Genomic DNA, 18,766 nt, shown 5'->3' on the forward strand with positions numbered 1-18,766 from the left:
TGAAGGGCTTATGCCCGAAACGTCAATTCTCCTGCTCCCTGGGTATTTCTATCAACCTATTCAGACATGTTATGAAACGCCTCTGGATCAGAAAATCTGGGTTCAAACCCTACCTGCTCTAGAGATTGGAACATTACTACTGCACCAAAAGAGCCCTCCCCTAAATAAACAGTTATTTTATGTAGATTTTTCAATCACCCTATTCAGACACACCTTTGTAGCAGGTGGGATTTGAAACGAGGTCGCCTGGTTTCACTGTAACACTGCGTCACAAGAGCACAACCACAACAGCTGACTAGGCATTTTCCTTACCAATCTGCTCAGAGTTGTTATTTGATACCTCTGGAGCACTTGGGAACCAATATCCAAAGGTGTTCAATTAACAGGGCATGAAAGAATCAAAATAACAGCAAGTACGCCTCAGGGCATTTAGCTAAGGCCAATTATTTCCCTCATTCTCATTAATAATGCTCTCTTTTCTTCTAGCCTCAAGACGAGGAATAAGTGGACGACCTGACAGCTTGGAGTCTGAGCCATGGGATGCGGTTCCTAATGAACAGGAAATGGGGGAAATGGGGGAAAACTGGTTATTAAACTACATGTATTTCAATGCAAGGGACCTGACAGCTAAGGAAGATGGGCGGCACGGTGGCACAGTTGTTAGCACTGCTGCCTCACAGCGCCAGAGACCCGGGTTCAATTCCCGGCTCAGGCGATTGACTGTGTGGAGTTTGCACATTCTCCCCGTGTCTGCATGGGTTTCCTCCGGGTGCTCCGGTTTCCTCCCACAGTCCAAAAGATGTGCAGGTCAGGTGAATTGGCCATGCTAAATTGCCCGTAGTGTTAGATAAGAAGGGGTAAATGTAGGGGTATGGGTGGGTTGCGCTTCGGCGGGTCGGTGTGGACTTGTTGGGCCGAAGGGCCTGTTTCCATACTGTAAGTAATCTAATCTAATCTAATCTAATCTAAAAAAAACTCAGGGCATGGACTGGAACATCAGACTGGGAGATTATAGTTATCACAGAAACACAGCTGAGGGAGGGGCAGGACTGGCAACTCATTGTCAGGGATTGATTTTTCAAAGAATGATGTAGGGAAAATAGTAGTTTATTGAATTCTTCTAAACATAATGCAGGCAAGTAGACTTCAGTAGACATGAAATACATGACTAGGGGAAGGTAAGGACTGCAGATGCTGAAGATCAGAGTCGAAGAGTGTGGTGCTGGAAAAACACAGCCGAGGAGCAGGAGAATCAATGTTTCAGGCAAAAGCCCTTCATCAGGAATCATGACCCTTGACATAAAGTTATGCTATTACACGCTGGTAAAGTTGATAATCTTGCAGGTCCTAGATGTATATATATTCATGTTGACTTGAAGTGAGATAGTCAAAAAATATCGCAACACTTTGATTTTGGTCACAGAATTGTAATGGCATAGAAGGAGGCCATTCAGTCCATCATGCCTGTACCAGGTCTTCAAACAAGCATCATTGCATGGTGGCACAGTGGTTAGCACTGTTGCCTCACAGTGCCAAAGACCTGGGTTCAATTTCCGCCTCAGGCAACTGTCTGTATGGAGTTTGCACATTCTCCCCGTGTCTGCGTGGGTTTCCTCCCACAGTCCAAAAATGTGCAGGTTAGGTGAATTGGCCATGCTAAATTGCCCGTGGTATTAGGTGAAGGGGTAAATGTAGGGGAATGGGTCTGGGTGTGTTGTTCTTCGGAGGGTCGGTGTGGACTTGTTGGGCCAAAGGGCCTGTTTCCACACTGTAAGTAATCTAATCATTATCTAGCATCAACCTCTGTTTTATCCCACATTTTTTCAGATCCAAATAATCATCTAATGCTCTCTTAAATTCTTCAATTGAACCTGCCTTCACTTCATTTCCTGATTCTCAGATTCCCTCATCCCTTATAGAATCCCTAACCATGGCCCCATGTTGATTGACACTGGCTACATCCTTCACTTTATTGAATGTGTGTGACACCCTTGCTTCATACTTGTGCAAACCAACCAGAGTGAAAGAATGCAGAAGCGTGTGCTGATCTTGACCTCAGACCCTCAGTATGAGTTATAACATTGCCTTTCATGCCCCAATTCTTTTCACTCTGCAAACAAGAAGAGTTAATATTTGTAATAAGTTTTGAAAACCTATTCTATAAACATTTTCAAAATTGATTCCATACCCCGAACAATCAAGGCAATTCGGAAATTTGTATAGATTTGACCCTGTAAGATCAAAATGGAAAGGAACTGGTGCAGCTCAATTTGTTATATGATTTGGGTCCTCAATGAAGTACTTAAATGATTAATTCAAAATACCCATTGCCTGTAATGTAGACAAGATGTACTGACTTGTAAAATTAATATATTTTTAATTCAACATTATCCTTCCTTCAATATTCTGCTGAATTTGTCTATTTTTGTTGCAATGTTACACATTTGCCTGTTTTTAACCTAATTATTTAAGTCGAGACATAATTTCTTGAAAGTCAGCTACGCTGCAATTTAGCCTTTGAGTTGTGAATGTGTTTTTTGAATAAATAACTGTAGCATTACTTTATTAGTAGCAGCAGACAGTTTAAAGGCACTTTACTCTGGTTTGGAATTAACATTAATAAATGCTGATCCTGCCAGTGGTGTTCACATTGCATGTATGAATAAGAAAAAGATAAAATAAGTCTTCTAACCCATTGCACCACTCAATTCCTGCATCCTTCAATACATATGAAATTGTTTCTACACATCTGACCTCTGTCCATATGCCTTAATTGCAAAAATACTGTATTCATAATGGTGAAGAGGTAGGATGGGGGTATTTTGTTTCAACCTGTATTCCCATGGTTTTAAAAAACTAGCCACATGCAAAATCTCAAGCTGCTTTTGTTTATAAAAGAGATCATTCTAACCATCTCAGGAAGTGAAATATAGTGCATTACGTTATGCATGTGGAGATTAAAATGAAATTTTTAAAACCTCCCGTGCTGTAAATATTTAATATGCTTATTAGAGGAAGAACGTTACTGTCTTAAAAAGAACCAGGCATTGCAGAGGGATGAAGGAACTGAATTGGCTTTCTCATTGTCATGTGACTTGATCAACCATTTTAGTGGATTGCTAATTTGCATTAGACGAAGTGCAGCTCACAACTGACAACACTAATTATGGCAACTTTATAGTTTAGCTGATGCAATGTGGTATCTATTCCTACCCCCCTCTCTAAAAAAATAAAATGACAATATGCATTATCTTTGCTATGCTATTTGTGGGAGAGTTAAAGGCATGCACAGATGTAGAAGTGCAGTGCAGTCAAGAATCTACAATAGTAATTTTAAATTAGAATAGTTTGGTGGCCTGTTTTAGACTGGTGTGGACAGAATGAACTTGATGCTGTAGATCTCTATGACTAAATTGACAGTGCCTAGGCCTCAGTTCCCTAATAGACATAATGTTGCTGTAATCAACATCATTGGTATATATAACATTTGTACATGAACTCTCTGATCTGATGGGTACCAAACTAATTGATTACTGAGCAAGAGAATGAAGAGAGCTTCAAGATACTTTAGAAATACAGTCTCATGATAAAGTCAATCAAAATTTAAATATGACTAGTAACGCTATTATTTATCATGTTGAATAAACAGACCTTTAGTCCTAAGATAGCATTACTGTTCATAGTGACATTGAAGCTAATAATTTAACAAAATCTTTTCCTATATACAGCCATTATGCTATTAGGTTACATTTCATTCTATTTTACATTATTTTATGGATAAATTTTGCCAGATATTTCATTCTGCTCCAGTACAAAACAAAGTCCCATTACATCGCAAATAATTTCACTGAGCTACCTCACTCAGAACTAGAGACATGCTCACTATCAGATGCAGGCCAATTTGTACTACTGCCGAAGATTCAAATGCGTAATTATCTAAATAGAAGGCCAATGAGCTATTCCTATGACATTATTTCAGTACCTTCTGATAATGAGGCAGATGTAGTCATTTTTTGACTTTAATTCAGTAGCTTCTGGTTGAGGTAAGTGCTGCAATACCTGTACTATTAGGTTACCCACAAACATTATTTCTTGTTTTTATTTAATTAACTAGAATATGATCCAACTAGTGTCTCATGATTTTTCCGCATTTAATCAATTTAAGGTGATTAATTTTAAGTGCCTTATTCTATGCTTCTCCAATGAAAATTGTAATGTTAGATTTGTATTTTATAACTCAAACTCATTCTGCCTCACCACTGTGGTAGTAAATGCTTCTTTAAGGTACTATATTTGATCATAAAACATATTAAATGGAGTACTTACACCATTAGCACCCTTTTAAAAACAGCTCCAAGTAGTTATGAATTTTAACGTTCTTCTATTCAATAATTTTGTCTTGAATTTAAAATGTTATTCTTTAAGCAGGGAATATTGTTGAAATATTTGCAGGAATTGAATAGCCGAGTTTCTAATCCTGATGATGCAAGGGAGTCACATTAACATTGGTAGACACGCCCATTAACCAGCTGTGCTTCATTGTTTTTTGTAATTTAGCTGTGCATATGTTAACTCATATGCTCCTCACAATTAAGCCACAACTAATTCCCTGAATATATTAGTACTTACTGAGAAAGCGTGGAATTACAGAAAAAAAATCAAAAGCTATTAAACTGCACTGCACTTTTAAGAAACGAAATAGTGGCAAAACCTCCAAGGAGTTCAAAGAGAAAAGCAGGACAATTTAAAGCATATTTGCATTGCCATGTGATACTATTGTTGGTAAATTTTGCATCTGTTTGTGCACAGCAGAATAACAAGAATAACCAGTGCTCTTACTTTTAGTAGTTAAGATTTACATTATGATTCTGAGGATACTCAGAACAGTTCTCTTCAAATCATACCACCTCAGAAAACGCAGGTGGAGCCTCAGCTCAATACTTCAACTAAAAAGGGCATCAGTGACAATACAGCAGTCTCCAAGTGAGTTAGTGATCAGAGTAGGAACTCCCGCTGGCTTCAAGGAACAGGACTTGAATAGAAAACAAAACCATGAGCAACATTACATGGCAGTGGTGAAAGTCCTAATGGTCAACCCGAAAACTAGTAGCAAACCATTAATGGTTATTTTCAGAAGCTATGATACGTGTCAAGGTCATCAGACAATAGTAGAAGGGTTTCAGCCACTTTAACAATGCAGATGCCGCCTCCAATAGCTTTCCACCAAAGAGCTGCAAACTCTTCAGTTTCAATAGCACAACTGGGAGCGGTGGTTGCTCTTGGCACTGCAGTTGGTCAGCAGGAGTCACCAGGAAGGAGGTCCCACAACCTAGGTAAGTGGTTGGGCTCACACAGTCAGTCAGGTATGTCCCAATGAGGGATTGTGGGTGCCACCATTCCGACTGGTCATGTCTGCAGTTGACATTGTCACAGACTTATGTTTAAAGCCAAATACTGTGGATGCTGAAATCTGAAATTAAATAGAAAACTCTGGAGAAATTCAGCAAGTTCAGCTAACAGATCTTTGTTTTCTCGTCTGCTCCCTTTCTCTGCCTTTATACTTGCTTAAATATCTGTTTCTAACATTTTCTACTTTGGATGAAAGAACCTTGCATGTTAACCATGTTTCTTCGAGAAAGAGAGGACTGCAGATGCTGGAGAGTCAGTGTCGAAAAGTGTGGTGCTAGAAAAGTACAGCAGGTCAGGCAGCTTCCAAGGAGCAGGAGTGTTGACACTTCAGACATAAGCCCTTCATCAGGAATTCCTGATGAAGGGCTTATGCCCGAAACATCGACTCACCTGCTTCTCCGATGCTGCCTGACCCGCTTTGCTTTTCCAGCACCACATATTTCAACTGTTTCTTCCTCCACTCTAACTGTTGGTAAATAGAAGGACATTGGACCAGACCAATTTACTTGCAACAAATTCCACCGTCTTTCTTTCTCTCTCTCTCTCTCGGATGATTCAACTATTAGCTGAATGTAGGACTTCACTTCTGTTAGTATGGTAATATGGTAACATTTCATGGCTAATTTTGGAAAAACAATCTGAATAATTCAAGACACAATTTTTTTTTGGAAAAGTGGATAATAGATAAAATAAACTCTACACTCCTTTGTCCAAATACCCTTTTCCTGCTGCTTTCAGTAGTTATTATCAGTGGTTATAGGGCAGCAGAACAATTCCATCACATGGTCTCTTGTCACAATCAAATTAGAATCAAACAGTTTTGCATGAAAATTGAACATGACAGCAGCATCTGGCCAACAATTTATCTATGGCCTATGAATCTTAAATAAAACAATCATGCTATTTGGTCCCATTCTGGTCCCCTCATTCCTCGGATGCTGCCTGACCTGCTGTGCTTTTCCAGCACCACTCTTATCTCGACTCTAATCTCCAGCATCTGCAGTACCCACCTCCACCCATCTCCATACACCTTAGCTGTCGTCAGATGAGGCTAGGTGCAGTTTTAACATTCATACTGAATTTGATGAAACAGTGTTATGAGATCTAGAATAGTAAGGCAACTAACTGTTGTGCTGAAAGGGATCCTTGCTTTTCTAGATAAAATGTAACTAGATAAAATTGTATCTGTATATCAATCTACCTGTAATTTTACTTGGTATGTACAAGCTTACATTAAATGCTGATTTAGCATAGTAAATGAGGACTTTTTTTTTAGTTCCAAGATGTTGAAAAATTGACATCAATCATCCACATCAAATTCTAACTGGCATTTGCCTCATCCTATCAATTAACTGGTAAACTTAAATGCTATCTGATTAGTTTTTGCCAGAATGTCATATTTTACACCTGGTCACTTGTGTGTCCTCAGAAATTTCAGTTACAAGTATCCCAAAGTTAAACTGGATAACATTGTTGAGTTCAGTGGGAAAAAATGTCACTGGCTAAAAATGGCTAACAACAATAGTAACCCTACTTTTGACTTCTGTTGGACTAGTGTGTCACCCTATGGTATACATGGGTTTTAATTAAGATAACATTCAAATATTTATTAAATAGCAGGAAAGAATAAGATTTTCATGTGTATGAATCTAATTATACATGTGCGATAAAACTTTTGTAACTTGGGCTGATATAACAGAAAACTATGACCAACATCTTTCCATTTCGATGTAGGTTTTCTTTACTTTGAGATAGACTGGAAATTGTGTGTCTTTTTCCCCCACTGGTACTACCACAACACAGTCTGCACCATAAGCACAAGACACTCAAGATGGTTCACTGATAGGTGAATGCAGGGTCCCTGGGGAAGATGTTGTTATACAGGATAAACAAAAACTCAACTGAAGAAAGGATTGAGGTGTTTTCTAAAGGAACAGAGTGAACTAAATAGGCAGTGGAATTTAGAGAGAGAAATAAAATGATGTGTGCCAAATGACACACCTGTCAAACTATATTAGATTCAGCCTTTCTTAACACATTGCAAAAATAGAGAGCATGTAACAGGGAATATTTTAATCACTTATAGTGAGCAATTGTATTTATAATTGGTGAGTTTGGACATATTAAATCATCTGTATGAAAAACATTTGCATTCACTCCTCGATCATTGTTAAATTATAAAATTACGTTAATTCCTAGATCAAGTAAGCTTCTTGCACTGGCATCCTCAAAGTAAAACAAATTATAAAATAATAACATTGTCACAGTGTTCATTCTTATGTCTGCATTTTGAAGCAAGACCTGGTTGCTTCCTACTAAAATCATCAATATCTTTACATGACTGAGCTTGCATGTGGGCATCTGGCAAACCTATACCTGGCATGAGGTTAATACTCACATCTGCAAGTCTGAAGGCTGATAAACAGTAATGCACTGAGTATTACAACGAATGTTTTAATGTAAGATGTACATGCGTGTAACTGGGCAAAGTGAAAGTGTGGAAATGGTCGGTTTCGTTGGTTTTCCGTGTATCTATTACAACTATACGTGTTGTTGATTGCAGGGAGAGATAGATGTGTGTCAATCCTTACCTGTCCCTTGACTAGGCTGGCTGCAAACTGCCTCATGACTGCCTCCACAGTGTAGGCGCTGGACCAACCCCGCGGGGTCAGCAGCTCCATGCAGATCGCGCCTCCGTCCAGCACGTAGCCGTTCTCCAGCCGGGGGCTTAGCACCCTCATGAAGGGCGGCGAGAAGGGGAAGTTATCCGGGAAGTTGAGGTTGAGCAGGATGCACTCGGTGCTCGTCTCCTTCATGTCCTGCCACAGCGCCGAGTCCTTGTCCACCTGCAGCAGCTTGACGTTCCACTCGAAGAGGTTGTCCTCCACCAGCTCCACGCTGATGAAGTGATCCGTCAGCTTGCGGATGTCCTGCAGCTCCTTCATGAGCCTGCGGCTGCGGACCTGAGCGCAGTGCTGCTTGTTGGGGGGTTGCCCGGGGATGGAGCTGCTGCTGCTGCTGCTGCTGCCGGCCGGGGGCACCTTGCTGCCGGCCTGCTGTTTGTCCTTGTTGCTGTCCTTGATGGAGGGGGGTGGTTGCTCGGACCTCTTGTGGCTGTGTTGCTGCTGATGGTTGTTATGATAGTGATGGTGGTGGTGGTCAGACTGGAGCAGGATGCTCTCGTTGCTCGAGTTGCACTGCTTGCTGGCGTTTTTCTGGCTTTTGGGCGCCTTGCGGGAGCCCTGGTGTTTCGCACCGTCCGTGTCTCGGTCGTGGAGGCGAATCAGACCAATCTTCCGGAGCAGGGTAGCCATCTCTTGGTGAATCTTGACAAGAGTTTTCCTTCGGGAGAAATACAACCGTATTCCAAAGCAGTCGGACGCGAGGAACCAAATGGGTGGTGGGGGGGGGGAAAATGCTGTTTGACGCAGCTCATGCACGTTGGAATAAAATCATTTCTTTAAAGGAAAAGCCCCATCAATAGAATAAGGAAAAGTCCCTCGGCTCAAAAAAGAAAAAAAAAAGTATCGATTCGCAGGGAGTGTGGCAACAGATGAAAATATTTCTTTTTGTGGCTCGGATGTTCTCTCTCTCTCTCTCCAGATCTTGCGAAAAAAAAAACAAAATCCAAGGTTTTCAAGAGAGAAAAAAATAATAAAGGCGAAGCAAGCTCCGGCCCGGCCCAGCCCCGATCTGTGACAGGGTCGTGAGGAGATAGGATGTCTCTTGGTGCGCTGCAGGGTCAGCTCGGCGGCGGGCTCCGGGCGCTCCTCATTGCGGCTCCTCACCGTCCGGGGCAAGTTGTCCTCTGCACTCGCGGCTCCACACTCGACGTGCGAGACGCAGCTTCGGTGTATTAACCACCGACTTGCACGTCAGCCTCCTCCCCCTCCCACCACACACACTCACACACTCACTCACTCACACAACTGCTGCCTCCTACGTCAAAACCGTGCTTAAAGATTTATCACCGGCACGAATCAGGAAAGAGAGGGAGACAAGACAGAATCAAAAGCCCCTCTCTTAGATTTAAATTCAAAAGGCGTCCGACACCTCAGCATTCGCTCGATTTTCCTATGCACCAGTTAAAAGGGTCCAGTCCTGCCCCTTTGTGTGTCTCCGAGCCGTTTGCGTGAAACCTATTCTTTTTATTTTTGCAAAAAACAAAAAAGATCACAGGCATCACAAAGAGAATACGGGGATTTCGGGCGCTACCCTGCCATAGCTGTTGGGTACGAGGTGGGCTGGGGAGAACCGATTGGGAATTTGCTCGGTTAAGTCATAACGTCCTCTGAACAGAGATGCTGCACTCGGACACTTAAAGGGGACACGGCCTTCCATTTTAATCCTACAAAGAAAGGCGTTAGGCAAATATCTCGCCCGCGTTTGTTCTGCAGGTGCGCAAGAGGACGCAGTTGCAGTCAAAAAATGTCCATGGCATCATTGGGCATTATCCTAACTGTAATGGGGGGGGGGGGGGGGGAAATCATGCTGTCTTATATTTTCGTACTACTTAGCCAAATTAAAAAAAAGGTTTAACGAACAACGTTCTCCTTAAAAAAAGTCCCCTTTAAAGTGCCCACGAAACCTAAAAGGAGCATGTAACCTGTCATCGCTTCATCTGTCATTGCTGGAAAAGCGCAGCAGGTCAGGCAGCATAAGACCGAAACGTCGATTCTCCTGCTCCTCTGATGCTGCCTGACCTGCTGCGATTTTCCAGCAACACATTTTTAAGCTCTGATCTCCAGCATCTGCAGTCCTCACTTTCTCCTAATCGCCTCATCACTGCAAAGTAACCAACGATAATAAAACAACTTACATTTATATGGCAACCGTGCACACTGAAACATCACAAGGTTTTCCGTAGGATCAATTACATTGAGCTACTTAAAGGGTTTTTAAGACAGTTAGCCAAATCTCAGATAAAGGAGATACATTTTCAGGAGCTTTTTATGTTCATCCATTCATTAGATTGTGGTTCGCTAGGCCAGCATCTTTTGTCCATCCTTAATTACTCTTAAGGTGGTTGTTATTTGCTATCTTGAACCTCTGGTGTCCGTGCGGTGTTGGTACACCCACAGTTTTGTTCAGAGAATTTCAGGATTTTGAAGGAATGGCGATATTGATGCAAGTCTGAATTGCATGGTGGTATTCCCATGGATCAGCTACCTTTCCTCATCTCGATAGTAGAGGCTTGTGGGTTCGGGTGGTGCTGTCTGAGGAGCCTGGGTGAATTGTTGCGATGCATTTTTGTTGAAGAAAGCACTGTTGTTACACTCAGTCTGCAAGTTGTCTCCCCGGTTTGTTATGGTTCCACATGGGTCACCAAATTGCTAAGTCCAGGGTGAGGAAGGATGAAATGGCTCCCCTCTGTCATTAACCCATCTCCTTTGTTGGTTTGTGGCAAGCTTAATTTAAAAATAGATCTCTTCACTTGTGGATATCATTCTCCTAGATTCAAATGCACTTATGGAATGTACAGTACAGAAGGAGGGAATCTGATAGTTCCACTGTCAGTGTTTCTGGGACTAATTTATCATTCCAGATTTGTTAATCAATTGGATTCAGGTTCCAGAGGCTGCCATGGGATATTGAACCCATGTCCACAGGCCATTAGTCTGCGCTGCTGGATTACTAGTCAATTAACTTTGTAGTTATTGGGAAAAATGTGTATGGAGGATGCATGGGATGGAAAAAAATGTAGTCATAAAGTAGATATTATGTGGCACGGTGGCTCAGTGTTTAGCACTATTGCCTCACAGCACCAGGGACCCAGGTTCGATTCCCACCTTGGGTGGAGTTTGCACACTCTCCCCGTGTCTGCGTGGGTTTCCTCCCACAATTCAAAGTTGTGCAGGTCAGGTGAATTGGCCATGCTAAATTGCCCATAGTGTTAGGTGCATTCGTCAAGAGTAAATGTAGGGGAATGGGGCTGGGTGGGTTACTCTTTGGAGGGTCATGTGCCGAAGGGTTTTTTCCATACTGTAAGGAATGTAATCATAATCATATTTAAATGAGCAGAGGTCAGTGCTGGGCTGTCAGCTATTTACAATCAATAGAATAATTGAACCATCGAAGTTTGCAGTATGGAATGAGATAATTTGGCCCAATGTGTCAGTATCAGCTCCCAAAAGAACGACTCAACTAGTCCCATTCTCTAGCCCTATCTCCGCAGCTCTCTAAATTCATCATTTTCAAATATATATCCAGCTCTCTTTTGAAATTTCTGATGGAATTAACCTCCACCACTCACCCAGGCAGAGCATTCCAAACCCTAATAAGAAGTTTCTCCTCATCTTACTCCTCGCTGTTTTGCTGACAATCTTGAAATTGTGACCTCTAGTTACTGACATACCAACTAGTGGAAACAGAATATGCTGCTTTACATAATTTGAACACCTCAATAAGGTCACCTTTTAATCTTCTCTGATCCAAGGAGGATAATTGAATTGAATTAGCTTTATCGTCACGCACTCAAATGAGTACAGTGAAAAGTTTACAGTTCACTGCTTACAGCGCCATCTTAGCCCCAACGATGTACAGACATCGAAGATCAAATTCTTAGGAAACAAAATAATTAGAAATGTAGGAAAATAAATGGTCCAGCATTATAGGTCATAGGAACAAATTACAAAAAATAGTAGTAAGAAGTTCAGAATATAGTCTTTCAGACCTAGGCCATGCCGGGCCCTAGCCTTAAGAGAGACCTCCGCTGCCTCACTGCCGCCTACACCAGACCCACCAAAATAGGATTGCCCCACTTTAGGCACCAACTCTTCACTGCTGGGCCCGGCTTCGCTGACATTTGTCCCAGAACCAAGAGTCCCTGGCTCCACTGGGCCATCAGTTTCTTCATGCCATGCCGTGCATCCTCCATACCCACGCTGGACACATTCATAAGCAGGCAGACACTGTTTTCTTTTGGCTGAACATGCGCCGGCATCTTGCAGAGTCTGCCATCCATAATCACTGGAGGAGCTTTGCTGCTGCTGCCTCCTGCCCTGAATACCAGGAGAACGACCTTGCTGCTCCTGCCATTGTTCCTGAAGGGCAGGATAACACACCCATCCGCCACCAGCCTCCTGTCACCAAGTACCCAATTTCTCTAATCTTTCCTTGTCCCCAAAATCCCTCATTCCTGGTGTCATTCTCGTACATCTCCCTCACACTTTTTCCAGAGGTTTAACATCCTTCCTGAGATAAGTTACCCAGAACTGAACACAATACTCCAAATGTGGTCTGACCAAGATTTGTGGAGGTTTAGCATCATTTCCATGCTTTTATACACTATGCCTCTATTTATAAACCCAAGGATCCTATAAGCCTTCTTAACAACTGTTTGAATTTACCTGGCCACTTTCAGAGAATCGTGCAACTTGAAATCTTCAGTCCCTCTGCTCCTGTGCTTCACTCAAAGTTGTATCATTTCAGTCTGTGTTGTCAGTTCATATTTCTTCTATCAAACTGTATAACCTCATGTTTCTCGGAATTGCAATTCATTTGCTGGATGTCTGCCTATTTTGCAGCCAATCATTTGCCATTACTGCCATAACTGTCACACAGTCGCCACAAAGAAAACAGTGTGCCTGTTTATGAATGCATCCAGCCATCCAGTGATTAAAGTTTACCTGTGATTCTCTTCTATTGTCTGGCACAGTCACATGATAAGCATGCACAGATTTGGCTCAACTGGATCTACCAATCTGGAAGTTTGATGAGGACAGAGCAGTGGATGTGATCTATATGGACTTCAGTAAGGCGTTCGACAAGGTTCCCCCTTGGGAGATTGGTGAGCAAGGTTACATCTCATTGAATACAGGGAGTACTTGCCATTTGGATACAGAACTGGCTCAAAGGTAGAAGACAGAGGATGGTGGTGGAGGCCTGTGACCAGTAGAGTGCCACAAGGATCAGTGCTGGGTCCAATACTTTTCAATATTTATATAAATGATTTGGGTGTGAGCATAAGAGGTTAGTAAGTTTGCTGATTACACCAAAATTGGAGGTGTAGTGGACAGCGAAGAAGGTCACCTCAGATTACAAAGGGATCTTGATCAGATGGGCCGATGGGTTGAGGAGTTTAATTTCGATACATATGAGGTGCTGCATTTTGGGAAAGCAAATTTTAGCAGGACTTATACACTTAATGGTAAGTCCTAGGGAGTGTTGCTTAACAAAGATAACATCTGTTATCTTGTCCTAATAATAACATCTGTTGTGGTAAGTAGGTAAGTGCTGAATTTTGCTTGTTGTATTCTTTAGACCCAGTTTTTTTTAAAATAAAAGTTAGCTTTAGAGGGATGGCAGTGAAGGCAGTGCAATGTTCCTCCTGCAACATGTATGAGGTGAGGGATGCCATCGACGTCCCTGCCGATTACACTTGCAGGAAGTGCACCCATCTCCAGCTCCTCCAAGACCGTGTTAGGGAACTGGAGCTGGAGTTGGATGAACTTCGGATCATTCGGGAGGCAGAGGGGGTCATAGATCAGAGTTATAGGGAAGTAGTAACTCCAAAGATGGCAGATAGATGGGTGACAGTGAGGGGGACTGGGAGGAAGCAGCCAGTGCAGGGACCCCCTGCGGCCATTCCCCTCAAGAACAAGTATACCGTTTTGGATACTTGTGGGGGGGATGACTTACCAGGGGTAAGTAACGGGGTTCAGGTCTCTCGCACGGAGCCTGTCCCCGTTACTCAGAAGGGAAGGGTGAAGAAGAGCAGAGCAGTAGTAATTGGGGACTCGATAGTTAGGGGCACAGATAGGCGGTTTTGTGGGAACGAGAGAGACTCACGATTGGTATGTTGCCTCCCAGGTGCAAGGGTACGTGATGTCTCTGATCGTGTTTTCCTGGTCCTGGAGGGGGAGGGGGAGCAGCCCGAAGTCATGGTCCATATTGGCACCAACGACATAGGTAGGAGGAGTGCCGAGGATGTTAGACAGGCTTTCAGGGAGCTAGGTTGGAAGCTCAGAGTTAGAACGAACAGAGTTGTTGTCTCTGGTTTGTTACCCGTGCCACGTGATAGAGATTCGAGGAATAGGGAAAGAGAACACTTAAATGCGTGGCTACAGGGATGGTGCAGGAGGGAGGGATTCCGGTTTTTGGATAACTGGGGTTCTCTCTGGGGACGGTGGGACCTCTATAAACAGGATGGTCTACACCTGAACCTGAGGGGCACCAGTATCCTTGGGGGGAGGTTTGCTAGTGCTCTTGGGGGGGGTTTAAACTAACTCTGCAGGGGCATGGGAACCCAGATTGTAGCTTCAGGGTGCAGGGTCTGGAGTGTAGGGAGGTTAGGAACATGGCATCAATTTCCAAGGAGGGTGTCTGTAAACAGGAAAGTGGCTTGAAGTGTGTATACTTCAATGCAAGAAGTATACGAAATAAGGTAGGTGAACTTGCAGCGTGGGTTGGTACCTGGGACTTCGATGTTGTGGCTATTACGGAGACATGGCTAGAACAGGGACAGGATTGGCTGTTGCAGGTTCCAGGATTTAAATGTTTTAGTAGGGTCAGAGGTGGGGGTAAAAGAGGGGGAGGTGTGGCATTGCTTGTCAAAGATAGTATTACAGTGGTGGAAAGGACGATGGATGAGGACTTGCCATCTGAGGTAGTTTGGGCTGAGGTTCGGAATAGGAAAGGTGAGGTCACCCTGTTAGGAGTCTTTTACAGGCCTCCCAATAGTCCTAGAAACGTAGAAGAAAGGATAGGGAAGGTGATTCAGGAGATGAGTGATAGTAATAGGGTGGTGGTTATGGGGGACTTTAACTTTCCTGATATTGATTGGGAAAGCTATAGCTCAAGTTCGTTAGATGGGTCAGTGTTTGTTCAATGTGTGCAGGAGAGTTTCCTGACACAATATGTAGACAGGCCAACAAGAGGTGAGGCCATACTGGATTTGGTTCTGGGTAACGAACCAGGCCAGGTGTTAGAATTAGAGGTAGGTGAGCACTTTGGGGATAGTGACCATAATTCGGTGATTTTTACTCTCGTGATGGAGAGGGATAAGTGTGTACTACAAGGCAAGAGTTATAGCTGGGGTCAGGGAAATTATGATGCGGTGAGGCATGACTTAGGATGTGTGGCTTGGAAAAGTAAACTCCAAGGCAAGAGTGTAAATGATATGTGGAGCTTGTTCAAGGAGCAACTATCGAGTGTCCTTGATAATTATGTACCTGTCAGGCAGGGAGGAAAGGGTCGTGCGAGGGAGCCGTGGTTTAATAAGGAATTGGAATCCCTTGTAAAATGGAAGAGGGCGGCCTATCTCAAGATGAGACGTGAAGGTTCAATTGGGGCGATTGAGAGTTATAGGGTAGCCAGGAAGGACCTGAAGAGAGAGCTAAGAGCAGCAAGGAGGGGACATGAAAGGTCCTTAGTCGGTAGGATTAGGGAAAACCCTAAGGCTTTCTATAGGTATGTTAGGAATAAAAGAATGACTAGGGTAGGAATAGGTCCAGTCAAGGATAGTAGTGGGAAGTTGTGTGTGGAGGCGGAAGAGATTGGGGAGACACTGAATGAATACTTTTCTTCAGTATTTACTCAGGAACAGGGCATTGTCGTCGATGTGAATACTGAGTCACAAATAAGTAGAATGGATGGCTTTGAGGTATGTAGAGAAGAGGTGTTGGAAATCCTGGAAAAGGTGAAAATAGATAAGTCCCCTGGGCCTGATGGCATTTATCCTAGGATTCTCTGGGAAGCAAGGGAGGAGATTGCAGAGCCATTGGCCTTGATTTTTATGTCCTCTTTGTCTACAGGAGTAGTGCCAGAAGACTGGAGGATAGCAAATGTGGTTCCCTTGTTCAAAAAGGGGAGTAGGGATAACCCTAGTAACTATAGGCCGGTGAGTCTCACTTCTGTTGTGGGCAAAGTCTTAGAGAGAATTGTAAGGGATAGGATTTATGCACATCTGGATAGGAATAATGTGATCAAGGATAGTCAGCATGGTTTTGTGAAGGGCAGGTCGTGCCTCACAAACCTTATTGAATTCTTTGAAAAGGTGACGAAGGAGGTTGATGAGGGGAAAGCGGTAGATGTGGTATATATGGATTTTAGTAAGGCGTTTGATAAGGTTCCCCATGGTAGGCTACTGCAGAAAATACGGAGATATGGCATTGAGGGTGAGTTGGAGGTTTGGATTAGGAATTGGCTGGATGGAAGAAGACAGAGGGTAGTAGTTGATGGCAAAGTTTCTTCATGGAGTGCCGTCACTAGCGGTGTTCCGCAAGGATCTGTTTTGGGACCATTGCTGTTTGTCATTTTTATAAATGACCTGGAAGAGGGGTTAGAAGGTTGGGTGAGCAAGTTTGCGGATGATACGAAAGTCGGAGGAGTTGTTGACAGTGAGGAAGGATGTGGCAGGTTACAGCAGGATATAGAGAAGCTGCAGAGCTGGGCAGAAAGGTGGCAAATGGAATTCAATGTAGCTAAATGTGAGGTGATTCACTTTGGGAAGAATAACAAAAAGATGGGGTACTGGGCTAATGGTCGGATACTTGGTAGTGTGGATGAGCAGAGGGATCTTGGTGTCCATGTACACAGATCTCTGAAAGTTGCCACCCAGGTAAATAGTGCGGTGAGGAAGGCATATGGCGTACTGGCTTTTATTGGTAGAGGAATTGAGTTCCGGAGTCCTGAGGTCATGATGCAGTTGTATAAAACTCTGGTGCGGCCGCATCTGGAATATTGTGTGCAGTTTTGGTCGCCATACTATAGGAAGGATGTGGAGGCACTGGAACGGGTGCAGAGGAGGTTTACCAGGATGTTGCCTGGTATGGAAGGAAGATCGTATGAGGATAGACTGAGACACTTGGGGCTGTTTTCATTAGAGAAAAGAAGGTTTAGGGGTGACTTGATTGAGGTGTACAAGATGATTAGGGGGTTAGATAGGGTTGACAGTGTGAACCTTTTCCCGCGTATGGAGTCGGGTATTACAAGGGGGCATAGCTTTAAATTAAGGGGGGGTAGATATAGGACTGAAGTTAGGGGTAGGTTCTTCACTCAGCGAGTCGTAAGTTCATGGAATGCCCTGCCAGCAGCAGTGGTGGACTCTCCCTCTTTATGGGCATTTAAGCGGGCATTGGATAGGTATATGGAGGATAGTGGGTTAGTATAGGTTAGGTGGGCTTGGATCGGCGCAACATCGAGGGCCAAAGGGCCTGTACTGCGCTGTATTCTTCTATGTTCTATGTAAAGAGACCTTTGAGTGCAGGTTCATAGCTCCTTGAAAGTGGAGTTGCAGTTAAATAGGATAGTGAAGAAGGCGTTTGGTATGCATTCCTTTATTGGTCAGAGTATTGAGTACAGGAGTTGGGAGGTCACGTTGCAGCTGTACAGGACATTGGTTAGGCCACTTTTGGAATATTGCGTGCAGTTCTGGTCTCCTTCCTGTCGGAAAGATGTTGTGAAACTTGAAAGGGTGCAGAAAAAATTTACAAGGATGTTGCCAGGGTTGGAGGATTTGAGCTATAGGGAGAGGTTGAATAGGCTGGGGCTCTTTTCCCTGGAGTGTTGGAGGTTGAGGGGTGACCTTATAGAGGTTTACAAAATCATGAGGGGCATGGATAGACAAAGTATTTTCCCTGGGGTGGGGGGAGTCCAGAACTAGAGGGCATAGGTTTAGGGTGAGAGGGGAAAGATATAAAAGAGACCTAAGGGGCAACTTTTTCACTCAGCGGGTGGTATGTGTATGGAATGAGCTGCAGGAGAAGTGATGGAGGCTGGTACAATTGCAACATTTAAGAGGCATCTGGATGGGTATATGAATAGGAAGGGTTTAGAGGGATATGGGTCGGGTGCTGGCAGATGGGACTAGATTGGGTTGGGATATCTGGTCGGCATGGACAAGTTAGATCGAAGGGTCTGTTTCCATGCTGTACATCTCTATGACTCTATGAATCTATAACTATTGGCTTTCCCATTCCGCCAGCAGAATAGATGATGACATCACCACAACAGGAGTTTTCTTTACCTTGATTTAACTCAGTAAGATTTCATTCCACATGCATCACTTTGCAATTAAGCTGGGGTTCAGTTTTAAGATTTGAGTTTTGGCAATGTGACCCCTCTCTGGAAAACAAAAAAAAATTTTTATTTAATTTGTCCCAGGTACTAGCAGTCACAATGGAGTCACATATTAATAAATGATTCTTTCAACCAAAATATATTGATCGGGTTTGGAACTTTTTTAATCACTAAGATTAATTAATTAGACTTTATTCTTTATTTTTACATTCAGGGAATTTGGGCATCATTGACTGGACCAGCATATATTACCCATTCCTAGTTGCCCTTGAGAAGGTGATGGTGAACTGCTGCAGTCCATTTGGTATAGGATACACTTACAATGCTACTAGCGAGG

At 43.2% G+C, this 18,766-nt stretch overlaps 1 protein-coding gene across 1 annotated transcript in view; it reads right to left on the bottom strand.

Moving 5' to 3' along the window:
* Positions 1-9,637, bottom strand: part of ube2ql1 (ubiquitin conjugating enzyme E2 QL1) — a 40,711-nt gene extending 31,074 nt beyond the window's left edge. The window contains exon 1 of the mRNA XM_043689632.2: positions 8,001-9,637. Within this exon, the coding sequence (XP_043545567.2) occupies positions 8,001-8,723 (723 nt within the window). The 5' untranslated portion in view covers positions 8,724-9,637. The remainder of the gene's footprint in view (positions 1-8,000) is intronic.
* Between the last annotated feature and the right edge of the window lie 9,129 nt (positions 9,638-18,766).

Source organism: Chiloscyllium plagiosum, unplaced genomic scaffold (assembly GCF_037043375.1).
Source record: "Chiloscyllium plagiosum isolate Xiang-an unplaced genomic scaffold, Cpla_swu_hap1 HiC_scaffold_5, whole genome shotgun sequence".
In the NCBI taxonomy this organism is placed as follows: Eukaryota; Metazoa; Chordata; class Chondrichthyes; order Orectolobiformes; family Hemiscylliidae; genus Chiloscyllium; species Chiloscyllium plagiosum.